A 19,552-nucleotide genomic window follows, 5' to 3' on the forward strand; every position below is an offset into this window, starting at 1 on the left:
CCTCACGTGCCAGGACGGGACAGCCCCTTCCCTTGCCTCCCTCACGCGGACCTCGAGGCCCTGATTGGCCAGGACGCGCGTCCATTACTCCTCCGCCCTCCCACTTTTCCAGCTGGGCCTCAAATGGCCTAGTTCCTCCTTCCCGCCTTAAGCCTCAGCTTGCTTCAAAGGCAGTTCTGAGGGAAAACATCATCATTGGCAATCATTTGCCTCCTAACTCTGGTTGCTCCTGACACGAAAAAAAAATTGTGTCCTAAGTGACTTGAAGGTTGAAGGCTGACCTGAAGGCGGCCAGGTTCGAATTCAACCCAGGGAGAGCACGGATGAGCTCCCTTTCTCAGCTCCAGCTCCATGCGGGGACATGAGAGAAGCCTCCCACAAGGATGGTCAAAACATCAAAACATCTGGGCAATGTCCCCTGGGCAACGTCCTTGCAGACGGCCAATTCTCTCACACCAGAAGCAACTCAAGTTGCTCCTGACACGGAAAAAAAAAATTGCGTCCGAGTAGGATAATAATTAAGCCCCGGTGGCGAAGTGCGTTAAAGCACTGAGCTGCTGAACTTGCAGACCGAAAGGTCCCAGGTTCAAACCCCGGGAGTGGCGTGAGCGGCCGCTGTTAGCTCCAGCTCCTGCCAACCTAGCAGTTTGAAAACATGCCAATGTGAGTAGATCAGTAGGTACCGCTCCGGCAGGAAGGTAACATGCTATGCCAATTATACACGCACACACATATATATGTGTATATATACACACACAAATAACTAGCAATAGGTACTGCATCGGCAGGAAGGTAACGGCATTCCATGCAGTCATGCCTGTGGCCACATGACCTTGGAGGTGTCTATGGAGAACGCCGGCTCTTCGGCTTAGAAATGGAGATGAGCACCAACCTCCAGAGTCAGACATGACTGGACTTAATGTCAGGGGAAAACCTTTACCTTTACCTAGGATAATAATCATCATCATCATCATCATCCTTGTAGCCCAGGAGCAAGCCATCAGAACAAATGCAATTCAGGCCAAGATAAAAAAAATTAGCTGTGTTGTGTTCTAGAACTTTGTCAGTCTGGATTCGGAAGTCCCACAGTCTCTTTGTGTGCGCATTTTCCAATACTTTTGCAGGTTTGTGATCCCACCAGTTCTTTGCTACTGGCAGGTGGTACTTGAGGCATAAGTTCATTTGGGCCACATAGTTGTGCCTCTGTTTGTAGTCTGTCTGTGAGATTTTCTTACAGCAGCTGAGGATATGATCCATGGTATTTGTTGGTTTCCTTGCAGAGTCTGCATTTTGGGTCATCAGCTGATTTTTCGATCTTGGCCTGAATTGTATTTGTTCTGATGGCTTGCTCCTGGGCTGCAAGGACCAGGCCTTCTGTCTCCTTTGTTCTTCAAGGTCCCATTCGTGAGCCAGAGCCAGGTCTTCTCCTTGTCAGCTTTTCCTTCAATTTTGTCAAGGAACTTTCCATGCAGTGTTTTGTTGTGCCAGCTGTCAGCTCTAGTTTGTAGTGCGGTTTTCTTGTACTGGTGTTTTGTTTGCTGTGCTTTGAGGAGTTTCTGATTTTTGACTTCAATCAAAGCAGGTTCTTCACTTTGCTTTACATATTCTGCCAGGGCATGTTCTTCTTCTTTGACTGCAAGAGTATTAAAGAGTATTATTATTATTATTATTATTATTATTATTATTATTATTATTTCTTTGTTTGATACGCGAGTCTGATGTCCCCACCTCAACATCTTTAAACTTACTCACCCAATGACGCACAGGACTCACATCAACACAATCACTACAAACAGCTTGCATTCTCTGATAACTCTCCTTTGGGGTGACACCTTCTACTGTCAATAAATCAATACTTCCCATACTTCGCACTTTAACAACACAACCGTTCAATGCTAAGGCTTCCCGCCAAATGGAACTGTAGAGGAGAGTCTACTGAACAAGCCATACTAGGACTGCCATCTGTTGAAGAGTTACCAAGGTGGAGGCCTTACTTTTCATTTAGCCCTCGTATAATATCGTACTTTGGATACACCATGAGACATTGTGACATGATACATTACTCACACTGACCCATTACTAAGGATCCAAGATTTTGAGGTTGAATTTTAGACTACAATCTCTAGACTTGTACACGAGTATATAGGGTATACAGTAGAGTCTCACCTATCCAACACTCGCTTATCCAATGTTCTGGATTATCCAACGCATTTTTGTAGTCAATATTTTCAATACTTCGTTATATTTTGGTGCTAAATTCGTAAATACAGTAATTACTACATAGCATTACTGCGTATTGAACTACTTTTTCTGTCAAATGTGTTGTATAACATGATGTTTTGGTGCTTAATTTGTAAAATCATAACCTAATTTGATGTGTAATAGGCTTTTCCTTAATCCCTCCTTATTATCCAACATTCGCTTATCCAACGTTCTGCCGGCCCGTTTATGTTGGATAAGTGAGACTCTACTGTATCTCCTGCTTCAGCTCTCCGACATCGTTTTAGCAATTTCAAGGCAATGAAGGAATGCGACTACGAGTGACAAGAGAATAACCATTTTATTAAAGATACAGTACACTCAAGTTTAATACTGACTTCCCTGCTGTTGTCCAACTATCCCTATAATACATTCATAACTCCAAATTTCAAACAATTACATTAAACTGACTTCATACTCATATGCCAAATACTGTCTGTAATCTGGAGAAAAGTACATCAGAGGTGCTGATATATAGATATGTATATATACAGACTTGTACAAGAATTAAATTCCTCTATAATGTACAGAGAGCAGGGATGTTTTTTAAAAAAACATGTTGTGTTTGAGACATTCAAAAATCAGCTTATGTGGTATCTATCACCTTGACTTATGTTAAGTAGCACACTCACCATCAACTCCATGACAAGAGTCATGTCATCAGGAACTTTGCATGCAGTAAAAGAAGCATGACAGTTTTCACCTATAACAGTGTGTTCGGATGGTTTTCCTTCCCCAACCCCCTTGTTCTTCCTTGTAAAGATGTTACTTCTAAGAAAATCCACAATGAATTTTCTGTTGTACATTCAACTGGAACAAAACTGAGACCAAAAGGGAAATAAATTATTGATTTGTTTAAAAAAGTCTCGCTTTGTCGAAAGGGCTTCAGAGAAAACTTGTTACAGGAAACAAAACTGCTGGAAGATTATTTTTTTTCAGGACAAACAAAAACAAAACTTAGTCTGAAAAAGAAATCTCCCAAGATCGAGGCTAGTTGTGGTCATTTGATCAAGTTACTGCACGGTGCACAAAGCTCCTCGGCGGAGTTCAGATGAAGAAAAAACACTGAAAACAGTTAAGATAATTTTCCAAAATATAAATCTTTTCTTAAATATATTTATATGTACTTATGTACAACTCTACAGAAAGCGGAAAGAACATGGCAAGGGATGTTCTCAACGTGCGCAGCATGGAGGTTCCTTGGTATAAACTGCCCCTCAGCAGCTGGTTAAGAAATCCTGCTGAAAAGAAAGGCACTACTGATCTCTAGGTAGCGCACCAGAGCTCATGTATTCGATCAAGAGAGAACCAAGATGAGGAAGAATACGAAAAAGACTCATAACGGAGCTCATCTCTTAACCCATTCCAGTGTCGAAAAGCTTTACAAAAATCTAAAAACATACAACTGCAGCTTTAAGAGCTTAGTGCAAATATGAAAAATAACAGCAGAATTTCAAAAGTATTGAAAGAAGCTAAACTAGAACTAGTGTTTCCTCCCGTCGGTAAACAACTTGACATTAAGGAACCTTTCTCGTGAAAGGTGATGGAAATCCAGGAGGTGGAAATGAAAATGGTAGCAACACTCCTAGTCAATAATTTATGTATTTTTTTAAAAGTTGGAGCTGACCAAGGGCAGAATAAGGTTGTTTCCCAAAAGGACGGAAGTCCTTCCCCCGTTCCCACCCCCCTTTCCCCCCAGATTTCGGCACAGGTGGATGCTGGTGGTGCTCTTGGCCTGGCAAACGCACAGAGCAAGGTGTTGAATCCCCGGTCGGTCCGCTCCGACATCAGAAGGTTTCGTCGTCGTTGCAGTTGGATGGCCAATGGCCAAACACCTCGCAGATGTCGCAGTACGGGCGCTCTTCATTCCGGCTGCCGTGGTACGTCGAGTGCGGAGGCTCGTCCGTCGCTTGTTCTTGAGTCGGACAATCTTCGGTGTCGTGGAGATCGAAACAGTCGCAAATGTCACAGAAAAGGCGGGGCTTCTTTTTGACCTGGCTTTCTCCCTCACTGTGAGGGACAAAAAAAAAACACATTCCAATGTCATCATGTTGGCACTAGAAGCTGTCGTTAGAAATGAGCAGGGAGGGGATGTTGGGCAATTTTAAAAAGGAAAAAGCATTGAAAAAGGTAAAACAGTAATTAAATTTTAAAAAACCAGAATATAAATAAATAATAATAATCTATCTATATATATAAAAGGGTAATGAAATTTCGGCCTAGGACAAAACAACAAAACTACACATCCCAGAAACACTAAACTTGGCAGCACAACCCCTCATCCATGCCTCTACGTTCATACAACAAAAAGAAAAGAAAAATAAAGTCCTAATTAGAGGGAGAGGAATAATTGTTTTTATCCAATTTATTTTATTTTATTTTATTTACAGTATTTATATTCCGCCCTTCTCACCCCGAAGGGGACTCAGGGCAGATCACATTACACATATAAGGCAAACATTCAATGCCTTAACATAGAACAGAGACAAGACAAACGCGGGGTTCCGAGGTGGCCTCGAACTCATGACCTCTTGGTCAGAGTGATTTGTTGCAGCTGGTTACTCAACAGCCTGCGCCACAGCCTGACCCAATTGCTGCCAGTTAGAAGGCTAAGCTCTGCCCACTTGGTCTCCTAGCAACCCACTCAGCCCAGGGGACAGGCAGAGTTAGGCCTCACTTAGGCCTCTTCCACACTGCCTATAAAATACAGATTATCAGATTTTAACTGGATTATATGGCAGTGTAGACTCAAGGCCCTTCCACACAGCTATATTACCCATTTATAATGCACTTAATGTAAGGTAAAACCTTTACCCGTTACCTTAACTACCACCAGTTCCTCAATACTTTATTTCCCATACCACCATACTTCGCCACAGCAACGCGTGGCCAGGCACAGCTAGTATATATATATAAAAGGGTAATGAAATTTCGGCCTAGGACAAAACAACAAAACTACACATCCCAGAAACACTAAACTTGGCAGCACAACCCCTCCATGCCTCTACGTTCATACAACAAAAAGAAAAGAAAAATAAAGTCCTAATTAGAGGGAGAGGAATAATTGTTTTTATCCAATTGCTGCCAGTTAGAAGGCTAAGCTCAGCCCACTTGGTCTCCTAGCAACCCAAAAGAAAATAATTTCAAAATGGTATAGGACCCCTTATCAACTGGCTCATATTATGAAAAATGTTTCTAACAAATGTTGGCACAAATGCGGGGAGATTGGCACTTTTCCCCACATGTGGTAGGACTGCCCTGAAATCCAAAAATACTATACAACGGTTAGAGGAGTAATAGAGGAAATAATAGAGCAAAAGCTATTTTGGGATAAAGCTTGATTTTTGTCCCTTAACATAGAGGTAAAGGAGGGGAACAACCAATGGTCAGATATATTAAAATTTATGATAGCCGCTATACATGCTACAATTGCCAGAGGGTGGAAAGATAAAACAAGGTGGAACCTAAAAACATGGTGGTCATATCTCTCTGAATATTTAATTAATGATTTCATCCATGAAAAGAAAAATAAATATTTGAAAAAATGCAAATGCAAATTAAAAACAAATGCAAGAAAGCATAGCATCATAGTTGGAACCCCCCCCCCCCCGACCCCCTTTAATGCAGGAAAACACAATCCAAGCAAACATAACATTTCAAACTATGTTTTCTTTAGGAAAAAGCATTCTCATTCAGCTCAGCAACAGGTTCACGATGGATGCTAGTATCAATTTGCAACTGATCCTAACACTAACCCACCTGTCATATTGAGGAACCTCTTCCTCATTGCCATTGAGAGCAGACTCAGACATCATTTCAAGTTTTGCTTTCAGGTCATCGTTCTTCCTCTGAAGGTCCACAATGACAGAATTCAGAAAATCAATCTGCAGGGTTTCCAGTGGGAAGAAAGAGAGAGACAAGATTAGGAACTCAGAACATTTCAGAGCAGCCAAAAACATTAGCAGAGAAATGGGTCCTGCGGCCTAAGCAAGGTGTCGGGCAAAAATAGCACAAAAATAACCTTATTTATGAAATGCCTAAACAGCAACATCTTACTAAACTGCCTCAACCCACCATCTCACAGACCAATGTGGAAGAGTAAACATTTTATACCAGGGAAAATTGCCATGCAAGCTAGTAAAGCTCATTTTGATATGCAAGCGCTTCCTAAAGTAACACACAAAATAGCTTGTCATGTGAGGGGTTGAAAACTTCCTCTCAGGTGGCAAATCTGAGGATGGCATATTTACCTCAATCCTGTGGCCATCGCCACATATTGTGAAAGTGAATCCCAAAAATTAAGTACTATATATACTCAAGTATAAGCCTGGTTTTTCAGCCCTTTTTTTAAGACTGAAAAAGCCCCCTTGGCTTATACTCGGGTGAGGGTCCTGGTTGGCTTATAGTTGGGTCAGCTTATACTCGAGAATATATGGTACATTTCTTATTTTTCTCTATTATTATTGGTATTATTACATTTATTATTTTTCTCTATTATTTTATTTTATTTATTTCCAATATTTCTATCCTGCCCTTCTCACCCGAAGGGACTCAGGGCGGCGTACAATTGGCAACAATTCGATGCCGACACATCATTAAAAACAACAACATATAAAAATGTATTACAACCAATTAAATATAGTATAAAATATAAAACATAAAACATATGCTTAAAATCCGTTCATCCAATATCCTCCTACTTTATCCATATAACAGTCTGGGTCGTCTTTGTCTATTATTGTTGCTATTATTACATTTATTTTACTCTATTTTTATTATTATTAATATTTATTATTTAACTCTGATCTTCTTCTTATTATTATTGCATTTATTATTTTCTTGTATTTATTATTACATGTATTATTTTCCTGTATTTATTATTCTTATTACATATTTTATTTTACTCTATTATTATTATTAAAAGGACACATAAGCACATTGACATTGAAGAAGATGAGAAGAATGATTTGATCAGAGTTGGACAGTCTTATCTTAAATTTGAGCTTTATGTAAATACAGTAGAGTCTCACTTATCCAAGCTTCGCTTATCCAAGCCTCTGGATTATCCAAGTCATTTTTGTAGTCAATGTTTTCAATATATCATGATAGTTTGGTGCTAAATTCGTAAATACAGTAATTACTACATAACATTACTGCGTATTGAACTACTTTTTCTGTCAAATTTGTTGTATAACATGATGTTTTGGTGCTTAATTTGTAAAATCATAACTTAATTTGATGTTTAATAGGCTTTTCCTTAATCCCTCCTTATTATCCAAGATTTTCGCTTATCCAAGCTTCTGCTGGCCCGTTTAGCTTGGATAAGTGAGACTCTACTGTATACAAAAACATTTAACCTACTGATGACTCAATTAATGTAATTTTATTGGTATCGATTTTTATTTCTGAAATTTCTGAGTCAATGTTTTCCCAGTTTTTTTGTGGTAAAATTTAGGTGCCTCGGCTTATATTCGGGTCGGCTTATACTCGAGTATATACGGTATCTTTTGAATGTCCTAAATCTACTGGTAATTATTTTTATTTGATTTATGACCCTGCACTGTAATGTTCTGCATAAAGGAGAACAACCCCTCTCTTTGTCTGATATGTCCACAGCATTTATGGTTTATTATAAATGTGATATATCAACTCATAAGTAGAAAGCCCCAAATGTTTTAGCTTCTTTTTAAAGGGAAAAACGTCACGATACTTTTGGTTAGTCTCCCCATTTTCATCTTATCAATCTGAAAATACAACAGCCCTATGTCCTGGCCTACATTGCTCCAAAAGCTCTCATGGGAGCTCAAGTTTCCTACAGGTTTGTGTGAGTCAATTCATACAACGCAAAACATCGTTTCAGAATACTATGAGCACTATTATCAATCTCGGTTTCTATACAAATTGGTGTAAATATAGAGCAGGAAGACAAAGTTTACGAAAGCTAACAAAACTACAAAGCAGAGAAAGCGGAAACAAACCATATGCTGATTTGGAGGAAATTTTTTTCCCAGCAGCAGATGACAGCGAGAAGCCGAAAGAGACAGAAAGAAACCAAGCATTAGAATCATTAGTATATTAATGCATGCCACTTGCTATTAAGCCTTTATGCAACATGAAGCAGACTGAAGACGATTGCCCTTGCGCTTCCCTTCTTAGCCCTGAAGCTTAGTGACCGGCAATGGCTGGAGTTTGGGGCCTGCAATGGTCCTTCATGGGACCTTGGAGGACTCTAACATTTTGTAAACTTACAAAATGAAAAAATAACACTAAAGTAGAAGAATTCGAAAGAAAAAAAAGTTGAAGGATAAGCGATAAAGAACAGAAGGATGAAACCTTCTTGTACCTCTCTTCGTAAGTTTTTTGTAAAGCAAAGAATCAATGACTAAGCCAATAATAAAGGACAATATCTCTTTTTTTTAAGGGTTTGTCCCCATTATTACAGATAAAGAGGCTGATTCAATATTGGTTTTTTTTTGTATCACCCTCTTTCGTTTATATAGATTGGGAAACGCAAAGGCGAAGATGGAAGTCATTTTTATTATACCCCCTATATATATATATATATATATATATATATATATATATATATATTCTTTTTTCTTCTTCACTTTCTGTCAAAAATCATTGTTCTCACTCTTTCGTTGTTACTTAACTATTATATATACATATATATATACATATACATATATATATACACTAGCTGTGCCTGGCTACGCGTTGCTGTGGCAAAGTCTGGTGGTATGGGAAATAAAGTATTGAGGAATTGGTGGTAGTTAAGGTAAAGGGTAAAGGTTTTCCCCCAACAAGTCCATTATAAATGGGTTATACAGCTGTGTGGAAAGGCCTTGAGTCTACACTGCCATATAATCCTGTTCAAATCTGATAATCTGTATTTTATAGGCAGTGTGGAAGAGGCCTAAGTGAGGCCTAACTCTGCCTGTCCCCTGGGCTGAGTGGGTTGTTAGGAGACCTAGTGGGCGGAGCTTAGCCTTGTAACTGGCAGCAATTGGATAAAAACAATTATTCCTCTCCCTCTAATTAGGACTTTATTTTTCTTTTCTTTTTGTTGTATGAACGTAGAGGCATGGATGAGGGGTTGTGTTGCCAAGTTTAGTGTTTCTGGGATGTGTAGTTTTGTTGTTTTGTCCTAGGCCGAAATTTCATTACCCTTTTATATATATAGAAATGAAAAAATAACATCTGGAAAACATTTTACGCCCCAGAGAGGCCTTTTCAAAACCAGAAAGCCAAATGGACGTTTTTAAAAGGCCTTTCTTGGGGGGCTAAAATAGCCAGAGACCTGGAAACATAGTAAAATTGTTCCTCGGAGACTAGGGGACTTTTTAGCAAAACAATGTTTTTTTTTCTTTTTCTCTAGAGGGTCCTGGTGCCCCCAAAAAGAGCTTACAAGTTACAAGGGTAGCAATCCTGCAGTGTTAGAAATGAAACATTAACATTGGCATGCAATTTCATGTACAAACACACTCTAAAATGCCTTTTGCTCGATCGCCAGCATCACTCTTACTACTCCCAGGTGTTTTTTCTGCGCCCTCTGGTACCTCTGACATTCTGCTTCTGATTTCTTCCTTGCTTACATACTTGACTCCAATTCTTACAATTACACACTCTCCTGGTATATCCAGGAAGGGACCCCCTAAGTGTCTGTGCAGTTAACATGCTGGACATTTATTTACAACATGTCATTTCTTGCGAGAGGAGCCAAGAGGGCAGAAGCAATACCTGGTTTTCCTGAGTGGTTTCATCCTGCGTGGCACCACCAGATGCTTCATCTTGAAAAAGAAAACAAAAATGCAGTGTGAAAACAAAAGACTCCCTGTTGTTAAATTGTCTCCATCACCAAAACAGAAAGCCTCGGCTCTCCATGAGCTTAGACCTCTGACATCTAATTGCAGAGCAACACAAAAAGCATGTGCCGATATATCTGGATTTTAACAGGATACCCTGGACATGTCCAGGTCAGCAGACACCCAGGAGAGCCTCTTTCTTTGTCCTATGGAATGTTCTTGTCAGAAAAGATTATCTGATGTCCTTTTGGCACCACGAAGATGCTTTTTGACCTGCCCATCCTTCCTCCTAGCTTTATATTTTGAAACAGCAAATCCACCTGGAGAGCCAGTCATCTGTAATATTGCTCCATGGAGCTAAGGGAAATTTCTGAGGCATTGTGGAAGTATGGTACAATTATGTCCAAAATGCAGGCGGCTTATTCAAGAACTTATTCTGATGTGAATATTTTGGTAACACTTGAGACAGAAAGCGGTCAAGCTGTACAAGGACAGGGCATTAATGGCCACAAATCACAAGTGTGCTCACACTGCATATAGTGTGTTCACACTTGCAATATTATTATTATTATTATTATTATTATTATTCTATTATTATTATTATTATTATTATTATTATTATTATCACAACAGCATAGTATGACACAGCAAACAAGATAGATAAGCTGGATCACAAAATTACAAGTCAAACACTTCCCAAGCGTTTAGGACTGTGTGATGTATTTTTCTATTATTATTTTATTATGACACAGCAAACAAGATAGACATGCTGGATTTCATATCACAAAATCACAAGTCGAACACTTCCCAAGTGTCTAGGACTGTGTGATGTATTTTCAGATGATGCGTGCAGATCCCAGTAAGGTGGCCTTTTGCAGATGGCAGATCGTGATTTTGTCAATGTCTATTGTTTCCAAATGCCGGCTGAGATCTTTTGGCACAGCACCCAGTGTGCCGATCACCACTGCATTATTATTATTATTATTATTATTATTATTATTATTATTATTATTATATACTATACTGCAGTGGTTCTCAATCTGTGGGTCCCTAGAAGTTTTGGCCTTCAACTCCCAGCAATCCTGGTAAACTGGCTGGGATTTCTGGAGGTCTTTGGAGGGTTTTTATAGGAGTTGTAGTTCACCTACATCCAGAGCGCACTATGAACCCAAACAATGATGGATCTGGACCACACTTGGCATACATACCCAATAGGCCCAAATTTGAATACTGGTCTGTTTTGAGGGGAATTGGCCAGGACATTTTGGAGTTGTAGGTACTGGGATTCATAGTTCACCTGAAATCAATGAACACGCTGAACTCCACCAAAGATGGAATTGGACCAAACTTGGCACACAGAAACTCCATGACCAGTAAAAAAAATACTGGAGGTCTTTGGGGGAAATTCACCGTGATTTGTGGGAGTTGTAGTTCACCTACATCCAGAGAGCACTGTGAACCCAAACACCGATGGATCTGCATCAAACTTGGCACACATACCTGATATGCCGAAATTTGATTACTGGTTTGGGGGGGGGGGGGGGGAACTGATCTTCCTTTCTGGGAGTTGTAGTTCACCCACAACCAGGGAAACTGACCTCCACTGATGATTGGTGGACCAAACTTGGCACACCGAACCCACATGACTAACTCAACCTACTGGAGAGGTTTGAGGGGACAGGTTCACCATAGTGGGAGTTGTAGTTTACCCTGCAGCCAGAGAGCACACTGAACACCACCAATGATGCATCCAGAGCAAACTTGCCCAACGTAACAAACTTTAAGTACTGCTGGAGTTTTTTGGGGTTAACCTGGCATGGTGTCCACAACCTTATGCATTTTGTACAATTAAAAACTTACTTTTTCAAATAACCCAGGCGACGCTGGGTACCCAAACTAATCCCAACTAAATTACTAATGTTGCAGGGTTTTAGCAACAGATTGGGATTTCTGATGTCACTGTGTGGCATCTGAAGGGATCCAATGTGTGATTTACTTGGTGTCAATCAGCAGAAGAGACCAGGCGGGACAGTACCTGAAGAACCAGAAGCTTTCTGGGTCTCCTTGAGTTTCTGTTCCAAATTCTTTACTTTTAGCTCAAGTTTCAGCTTATCAGACTCCAGTGACTGAACTAGTGAATGCAAATTCCTCGCAGTGGCATTCTCTCCTCGGAGCACTGTGACCTGGAGGAGACAAAAAAAGACGGATGTCAGGAGAAAAGGCACCTAGTAAAACACATAAAAGGAAGACTAATGACAGTAACCAAAAATGTCTGTTTGAACATAATGTGCAGATGCTGGAGAACAAACAAGTGGGGAAAATCTAATTGCCTTGCCCAAATTCCCCCCAGACATCAATTTATACAAGGGGGTCTTGTTGATTCATTTCCTCTGCTCTGGAAAAAGAAGAAGACACATCTCAAGATGAGGAAGAATGAGCTTTGATAATTAAAAAGCCTGGCTGATGCACTTCAGCTGCAGAGTAGTTTATAGTCTTCTTCGAAAGGCTATACAAATTTTATAAAGAACTCAAGCATACATGTAAGCATAAGGAAATAATATTTCTATTGGAACATTGTATACAGCCTATAGTTAGATAATATCTATGGAGATTTCCAATCCCACAAATTTCAATGTAATTTGCTAATGATGGAAAGCCTAAGATGAGAAGGCTGGCATCTTTGTATGTTGCGAGTACATGTTGGAACAAATTGATCCCATTCCAGGGCAGGGCAGACAGAACCAGGCAGAAGGAGGCATCTAGTTCTATGAATAGGAGTGGAGCAAATTAAATTGCTTTGTTAAGTCTTGAAATGCCAAGGTTTCTCATTCTAAAATCCACTCAATTTCCTTTGATATATGGGGTTTTCTCATTACTAGCATCATATTCTCTAGTACTAGGAATCTCAGAAGAATGTCACAGTGATTTTGTGGACGGAAACAAGCACGTTGCATGGTAGGAAGAGCAATCCCCTAAATAATAGGCTATTCCCAAGTGCCAGCTGGGTAGCCAGGGATTCCACATTATTTTTAGTGACTCTGTTGGCTCCCTTCTCTCACTCATCAATATTGTTCTCTAGCCTTGCCTTAGTTATCTAATCTAACAACTTCTGCTTATTACTATAACCAGAGATAAGAGTCAATGTCATCAGGGTTTAACAGATGAAGACTAGAGTTCTGAAACTCTTCTGGCTGAAGTGACTGATACCAAAAAGATCGGCGACAGAGGCTTAGATGTTGGAAGAACAATAACAAGTTTATTCAGGCACAAAGCATAGTGGTTACAATGTTGTTTCTCACTTGGAGGTATTTTTATTAACAGTTACAATGCTAGAATGAGATGAGTCAAACTCCCTAAGGTGTCACTTCTTTTACTTAAAGTAGTTAGAACTTCTTTCTCTGCTACTTTTAAACCGCAGTCACCCCTGTGATACATGATCACAGATTCTCTGTTCCTTACCAGGACACAGACTACATTAAATAAGTTACCAAACTTATTTTAAACCGACTCAAAAAGAACAATTGACCTAGGATCAATCTTCCCTGTGCCTCATCAGAGCACAGACTGACTCTCTTTTTTTAAAACTCTGCGCTTCTTCAACAAAACGGCAGTTGGCTCCGCCTACTTCTCCATGGCAACCAGCCTCTGAGTGCTGAGAGGCAATAACTGTAATACTTACCCTTTTAAAACACAAACACACAATTAAACATAACATCTGTAAACCAAAAATTCATACTTCATTACAATAATATATAATATTATACTATACTAATATTAATAATAATATTATGATGCAATACAATGTAATAATTATAAGTCACTATTATAATTGTATATTTATATTACATGCAATATTACTAATAATATTGCAATATAGTCGTATAATATAATATATTGTATGTATATATACTTGTAAACCGCCCTGAGTCCCCTTCGGGGTGAAAAGGGCGGAATATAAATATCACTAATAAATAAATAATAATAAATAAGTCGAGAGCAGGTTTGGGGGGCAAAATTATGGATCTTGATGGAACCCATGGCTAAGTCAAGAGAAGAAATCTATATTTTTGATAAGAGCTAAAGTACAGCAGTCACGTTGATCCATGGATAAGTAACTCCATTTTTATAGTTTATTAGCTGTGCCCGGCCACGCGTTGCTGTGGCGTAGTCCTAAGTGGAGTTTCTTTGTGGATTCCTCTAGGTAGGAAGCAGCCAGGCTTTGAAGGTGCAAGGCTACTCAATGGTATTCAAGTTGGCCAACAATGGAGTCCCCTAGGTATGAAGCAACCAGGCTTTGAAGCTGCAAGGGTATTCAATGGTATTCTAGTTGGATAACAATGGAGTCCCCTAGGTATGAAGGGGAGATTTATTGCGCATGCGCAGAGAGAGTTTTTTTTTATTTTGGGGGATTTTTCTGGCCTTGTCTGTTTTCTTTCTGGGTTTTTTTTTTATGGTCACTCCTTGGAAAGTGATGAGTATTGTGGCCAAATTTGGTGTGATTTGGCCCAGTGGTTTTGTTGTTAACTCAGTCCTAATTACGCACATTACATTATTATTATTATTATTATTATTATTATTATTATTATTATTATTAATTGTTGTTGTTGTTGTTGGTTGAGTTTTTGACTAAAATTTCCAGACTTATACATGAGTATATAGGGTCAACAAAGAGAAATATCTTTCAGGAATTCAGATGGACCCTTATATAACTCAGTCTCCCTTTCTCCCTCTGGGGAGACAGGGCTGGTAAATACGTCTATTGCTTTTCTTTTCTGCTGAATTTTAATTTTCCTAGCATTTTTATTCTTCTCCCAGATAATTATTTGAGGTCTTACCACAATGGCTCTTGAATGTGAGTACCGCCATACCGCTCTCATTAAATGTTAAGAAGAAGAAAAAATCCAGCACAGGCTCAGATGCCTGTTTGGTGATACATCACTCAAGGGCCAGCTGAGCCATCTCTATTCATAATATCCGGCTCTGTATACAGCGCACTTGTCAGTAATTGAGCTCATTTGGTTTCCTCATCTAGGAACTTTTTATTTTTCTCTTCCCTTTCCTATCCTCATCTGAAACTGCAGTTTTTCTCTTTTTCTTTTAAAGTTCAATACCATACTTATATTTCATCCAACCTAATGACCAACTACAGGCAATCCCTGAGTTACAACCATCCGACTTACATCCGACTCATAGTTAAGAATGGGGTGAGACAACAGAAAGTGAGAGAAATTTACCCCTTAAATTAAACTTAGTGTGGGCTATTCAACAGCGTTCTGTCCCAATGTCTCCTTCTTGTTGCTCCAGCGCTATTGCAGACTACTGTATATACTTGAGTATAAGCCTATTTTTTCAGCCCTTTTTTTAAGACTGAAAAAGCCCCCCTTGGCTTATACTCGGGTGAGGGTTCTGGTTGGCTTATATTTGGGTCAGCTTATACTCGAGAATATATGGTACATTTATTATTTTTCTCTATTATTATTGGTATTACATTTATTATTTTTCTCCATTATTGTTGCTACTATTACATTTATTTTACTCTATTATTATTATTATTTTATTGTATGACACAGCAAACAAGATAGACATGCTGGATTTCATATAACAAAATCACAAGTCGAACACTTCCCAAGTGTCTAGGACTGTGTGATGTATTTTCGGATGATGTGTACAGATCCCAGTAGGGTGGCCTTTTGCAGTTGGCAGATCGTAATTTTGTCAATGTCTATTGTTTCCAAATGCCGGCTGAGATCTTTTGGCATGGCACCCAGTGTGCCCATCACCACTGGGACCACCTGCACTGGTTTCTGCCAGAGTCTCTGAAGTTCAATCTTGAGATCCTGATAGTGGCTGAGTTTTTCCTGTTATTAGGGTTACTTTATTATTATTATTATTATTACATTTATTATTTCACTCTGATCTTATTATGATTATTATTATTATTGCATTTATTATTTGACTCTATTTATTATTACTTGCATTATTTTCCTGTATTTATTATAATTATTATTACATGTATTATTTTACTCTATCTATATATATAAAAGAGTGATGGAATCACGGCACCAGACAAAACTACAAAACTACAGGCCCCCCAACCTCGAAATTTGACAACACAACCCATCATCCACGCCTCTAGGTTGATACAACAAAAAGAAAAGAAAAATAAAGTCCTAATTAGAGAGGAATAATTGCTTTTATCCAATTGCTGCCAGTTAGAAGGCTAAGCTCCTCCAACTTGGTTTCCTAGCAACCCAATCAAAAATAATAAAAAACACTAAAAAATAATTAAAAACACTAAAAAATTAATACAATAAAATACTATAATAACAGAAAATAACTAAAAATAATACAAGAAAATAATAAAATATAATGAATAAAAAGATAACTTACATTAAAATTAATTAAAAAATACAAATAACGTCAAATAAAAATTACACAACAATTTTTAACCAATACCACCACCACTTTGCCACAGCAACGCGTGGCTGGGCACAGCTAGTTATTATTAAAAGGATACATAAGCACATTGACATTGAAGAAGATGAGAATGATTTGATCAGAGTCTTATCTTAAATTTGAGCTTTATGTAAATATTCAAAAACATTTAACCTACTGATGCCTCAATTAATATAATTTTATTGGTATCTATTTTTGTTTCTGAAATTTACCGCTCTCGACTTATACTGGAGTCAATGTTTTTCTAGGTTTTTTTGTAGTAAAATTAGGTGCCTCGGCTTATATTCGGGTCGGCTTATACTCGAGTATATACGGTAATTTTAAACATGAAACACATGTCTTATCCCATCCTATAATACCACGTAACACAATTTTTATTCCTGGGTTATAAATGTCATTTCCTAATTGGTTCTATCAGAAAAACATGTGTCTACAGTGTGATGGCAAATCACCTGAAAGAATACCGAGTACAACTGATAGATTTAACAGTATGATGACGGTTGGGAAATTCGTTTAATTTCAGAGTATGACTGAGCTCTATGATAAACCTACTCTCCCAAGCACTACCCTGCTTCAATGTGATGAAGTCCATATAGAGTAATCAAAAGATTTTAGAGTGTTAAGTACTGTTAAATCAAATCAATTTAAGACAAGTTAGAGGAATTATATTTTTAAGAGTAAGGAATACATTAAATAGCCTAAAAATTGGTGGAAATGGTGTGGCCCTCTGGATGGCGTTAGACTGCAATACCCATCATGCCTCACCATTGACTATGTTGGCCAGAGCAGTTCCGATCCAGTAGTATTTAGGTTTTAAATTGTATTGTATAGTTTTTACTGTCTTTTTACGAGAGGAAAAAGTAGGATACAAGTAACAATAATAATAATAGGTTGCTGTGAGTTTTCCGGGCTGTATGGCTATCTTCCAGAAGCATTTTCTCCTGATGTTTCGCCCACATCTATGACAGGCCTCCTCAGAGGTTGTGAGGTCTGGCCAAGCCTTTGATAACACAATAATAATTTGAAGGGTCACACCGTTTCCACCCCTACTCGGAAACCATATTCAATAATTAAATAAGTTAAAACAGTTTAAAGCCATGTCTATAATATCAGAGTCCTTTCTGCTAGATTTCCCTCCTTTAAATAAGAATGCCTGGGCTATATGCAATGTATACATCTGAATATGATTTCACACTTTATGACATTCTAATATACTTATTCATAGACTTGTCTTTTATCTTGTTTGTTAACAGCCCTCAGATTTGGGCCTTAAAATAGGCACAGGCAAACATGTGTCAGGCTTTTAATTACAGAACCTCATTTTCAGTCTCTTGAGATGTGTCTCATGGGCTCTAGTGCATGTTTCCCCGGTTTGTCTTTCTTCTTGGTTTTTCTTTGCTAGAAGGATCCTGGAAGGTGGCTTTGTGTGCTCCTGTGCCTTTGTTGATTTTTGATCTCAATGTGCCCTCATGCGGCAGCATTTGGTACAAACAGCCAAAGAGCATGTGTCCATGCTGCTCCGGTATGATCAACTGTGACTCACAGAAGGGTTTCAAGCTGGATTCTTTCCTCTCCGCTAGCTTTGTCTGGGATGAGAACCTCTAAAAGGCAAAGGGGAGGACTCTGCTGCCCAACAGCCACATCACTTCCATCACTGGGATGCCCTAACTGCACATGGTGTGTGCTATTGCTCTTGGAAGAACCCAGATTTGGGTGACACTGGGCATGTCCCACTCCCTCCCAGCCTTGGGAGAAAGTAATGGCAAGCCTCCTCATCTAATAATGCCCAGCATCTAGTATTTAGAGATATACTCCCCACCCTTTGGGCCTCCAGGTATTTTGGACTTCAGCTCCCATACTTCCTAACAGCTGGTAAACTGGCTGGGATTTCTGTGAGTTGAAGCCCAAAACACCCGGAGACCCAAATGTTGGGAATTGTGTGGCTTTCACCATGTTGCTGAACTACACCTCAGCCCGGCAACTCCAGCTTGGCATAACCAGCAATGAGGAACATTGGGAACTGCAATCCAACAATTTATTGAAGGCTACAGAAGTCTTCCCGGGAGCGGAATGAGCGCCCACTGTTAGCTCCAGCTTCTGCCAACCTAGCAGTTCCAAAACATGCCAATGTGAGTAGATCAATAGGTACTGCTCCGACAGGAAGGTAACATTGGCACTCCATGCAGTCATGCCCATGGCCACATGACCTTGGAGGTGTCTACAGACAGTTGTTCTATGTTGTGGTCATGAAACATTTGGAAACAGTAAAAGGTTTCTGAATGCAATCAATTACACAAGTCTATTAGTAACAATACTAATAAAGAAAGTTGTACTCCACAAATGTGTAATTGTGTAATTGAATGCAATCAATTGCACAAGTCTGTTAGTAACAATACTAATGCAGAAAGTTGTACTCCACAAAAAGAGAAAAACCGCCTAGTTAGCAAGCCTTGTAAATACTGATATATTATCAGCAAATGTCTAATTTTTATACCTATTTTATATGTATATATATTATATATATTTTATAGGTCTACTAGCTGTGCCCGGCCATGCGTTGCTGTGGCAAAGTGGTGGTGGTATTGGTTAAAAATTGTTGTGTAATTTTTATTTGACGTTATTTGTATTTTTTAAATTAATTTTATTGTAAGTTATCTTTTTATTTATTATACTTTATTATTTTCTTGTATTATTTTTAGTTATTTTCTGTTATTATAGTATTTTATTGTATTAATTTTTTAGTGTTTTTAATTATTTTTAGTGTTTTTTTATTATTTTTTATTGGGTTGCTAGGAGACCAAGTTGGAGGAGCTTAGCCTTCTAACTGGCAGCAGTTGGATAAAAGCAATTATTCCTCTCTCTCTAATTAGGACTTTATTTTTCATTTCTTTTTGTTGTATCAACCTAGAGGCGTGGATGATGGGTTGTGTTGTCAAATTTCGAGGTTGGGGGGCCTGTAGTTTTGTTGTTTTGTGGGTCGCCGTGATGCCATCACTCTTTTATATATATAGAAGATATACCTGGGGTATATA

At 38.8% G+C, this 19,552-nt stretch overlaps 1 protein-coding gene across 13 annotated transcripts in view; it reads right to left on the bottom strand.

Moving 5' to 3' along the window:
• Positions 1-2,541: 2,541 nt before the first annotated feature.
• The window catches only part of clip1 (CAP-Gly domain containing linker protein 1), a 105,067-nt gene continuing 88,056 nt past the window's right edge, over positions 2,542-19,552 (bottom strand). For all 13 annotated transcript variants that reach the window (XM_062958587.1, XM_062958586.1, XM_062958593.1 and 10 more), the window contains 4 exons: positions 12,100-12,247; positions 10,000-10,049; positions 6,019-6,143; positions 2,542-4,269 (listed from right to left, as the gene is read on the bottom strand). In XM_062958587.1, the coding sequence (XP_062814657.1) occupies positions 4,047-4,269; positions 6,019-6,143; positions 10,000-10,049; positions 12,100-12,247 (546 nt within the window). In that variant the 3' untranslated portion in view covers positions 2,542-4,046. The remainder of the gene's footprint in view (positions 4,270-6,018; positions 6,144-9,999; positions 10,050-12,099; positions 12,248-19,552) is intronic.

This window comes from Anolis carolinensis, chromosome X (assembly GCF_035594765.1).
Source record: "Anolis carolinensis isolate JA03-04 chromosome X, rAnoCar3.1.pri, whole genome shotgun sequence".
NCBI classification, from domain to species: Eukaryota; Metazoa; Chordata; class Lepidosauria; order Squamata; family Dactyloidae; genus Anolis; species Anolis carolinensis.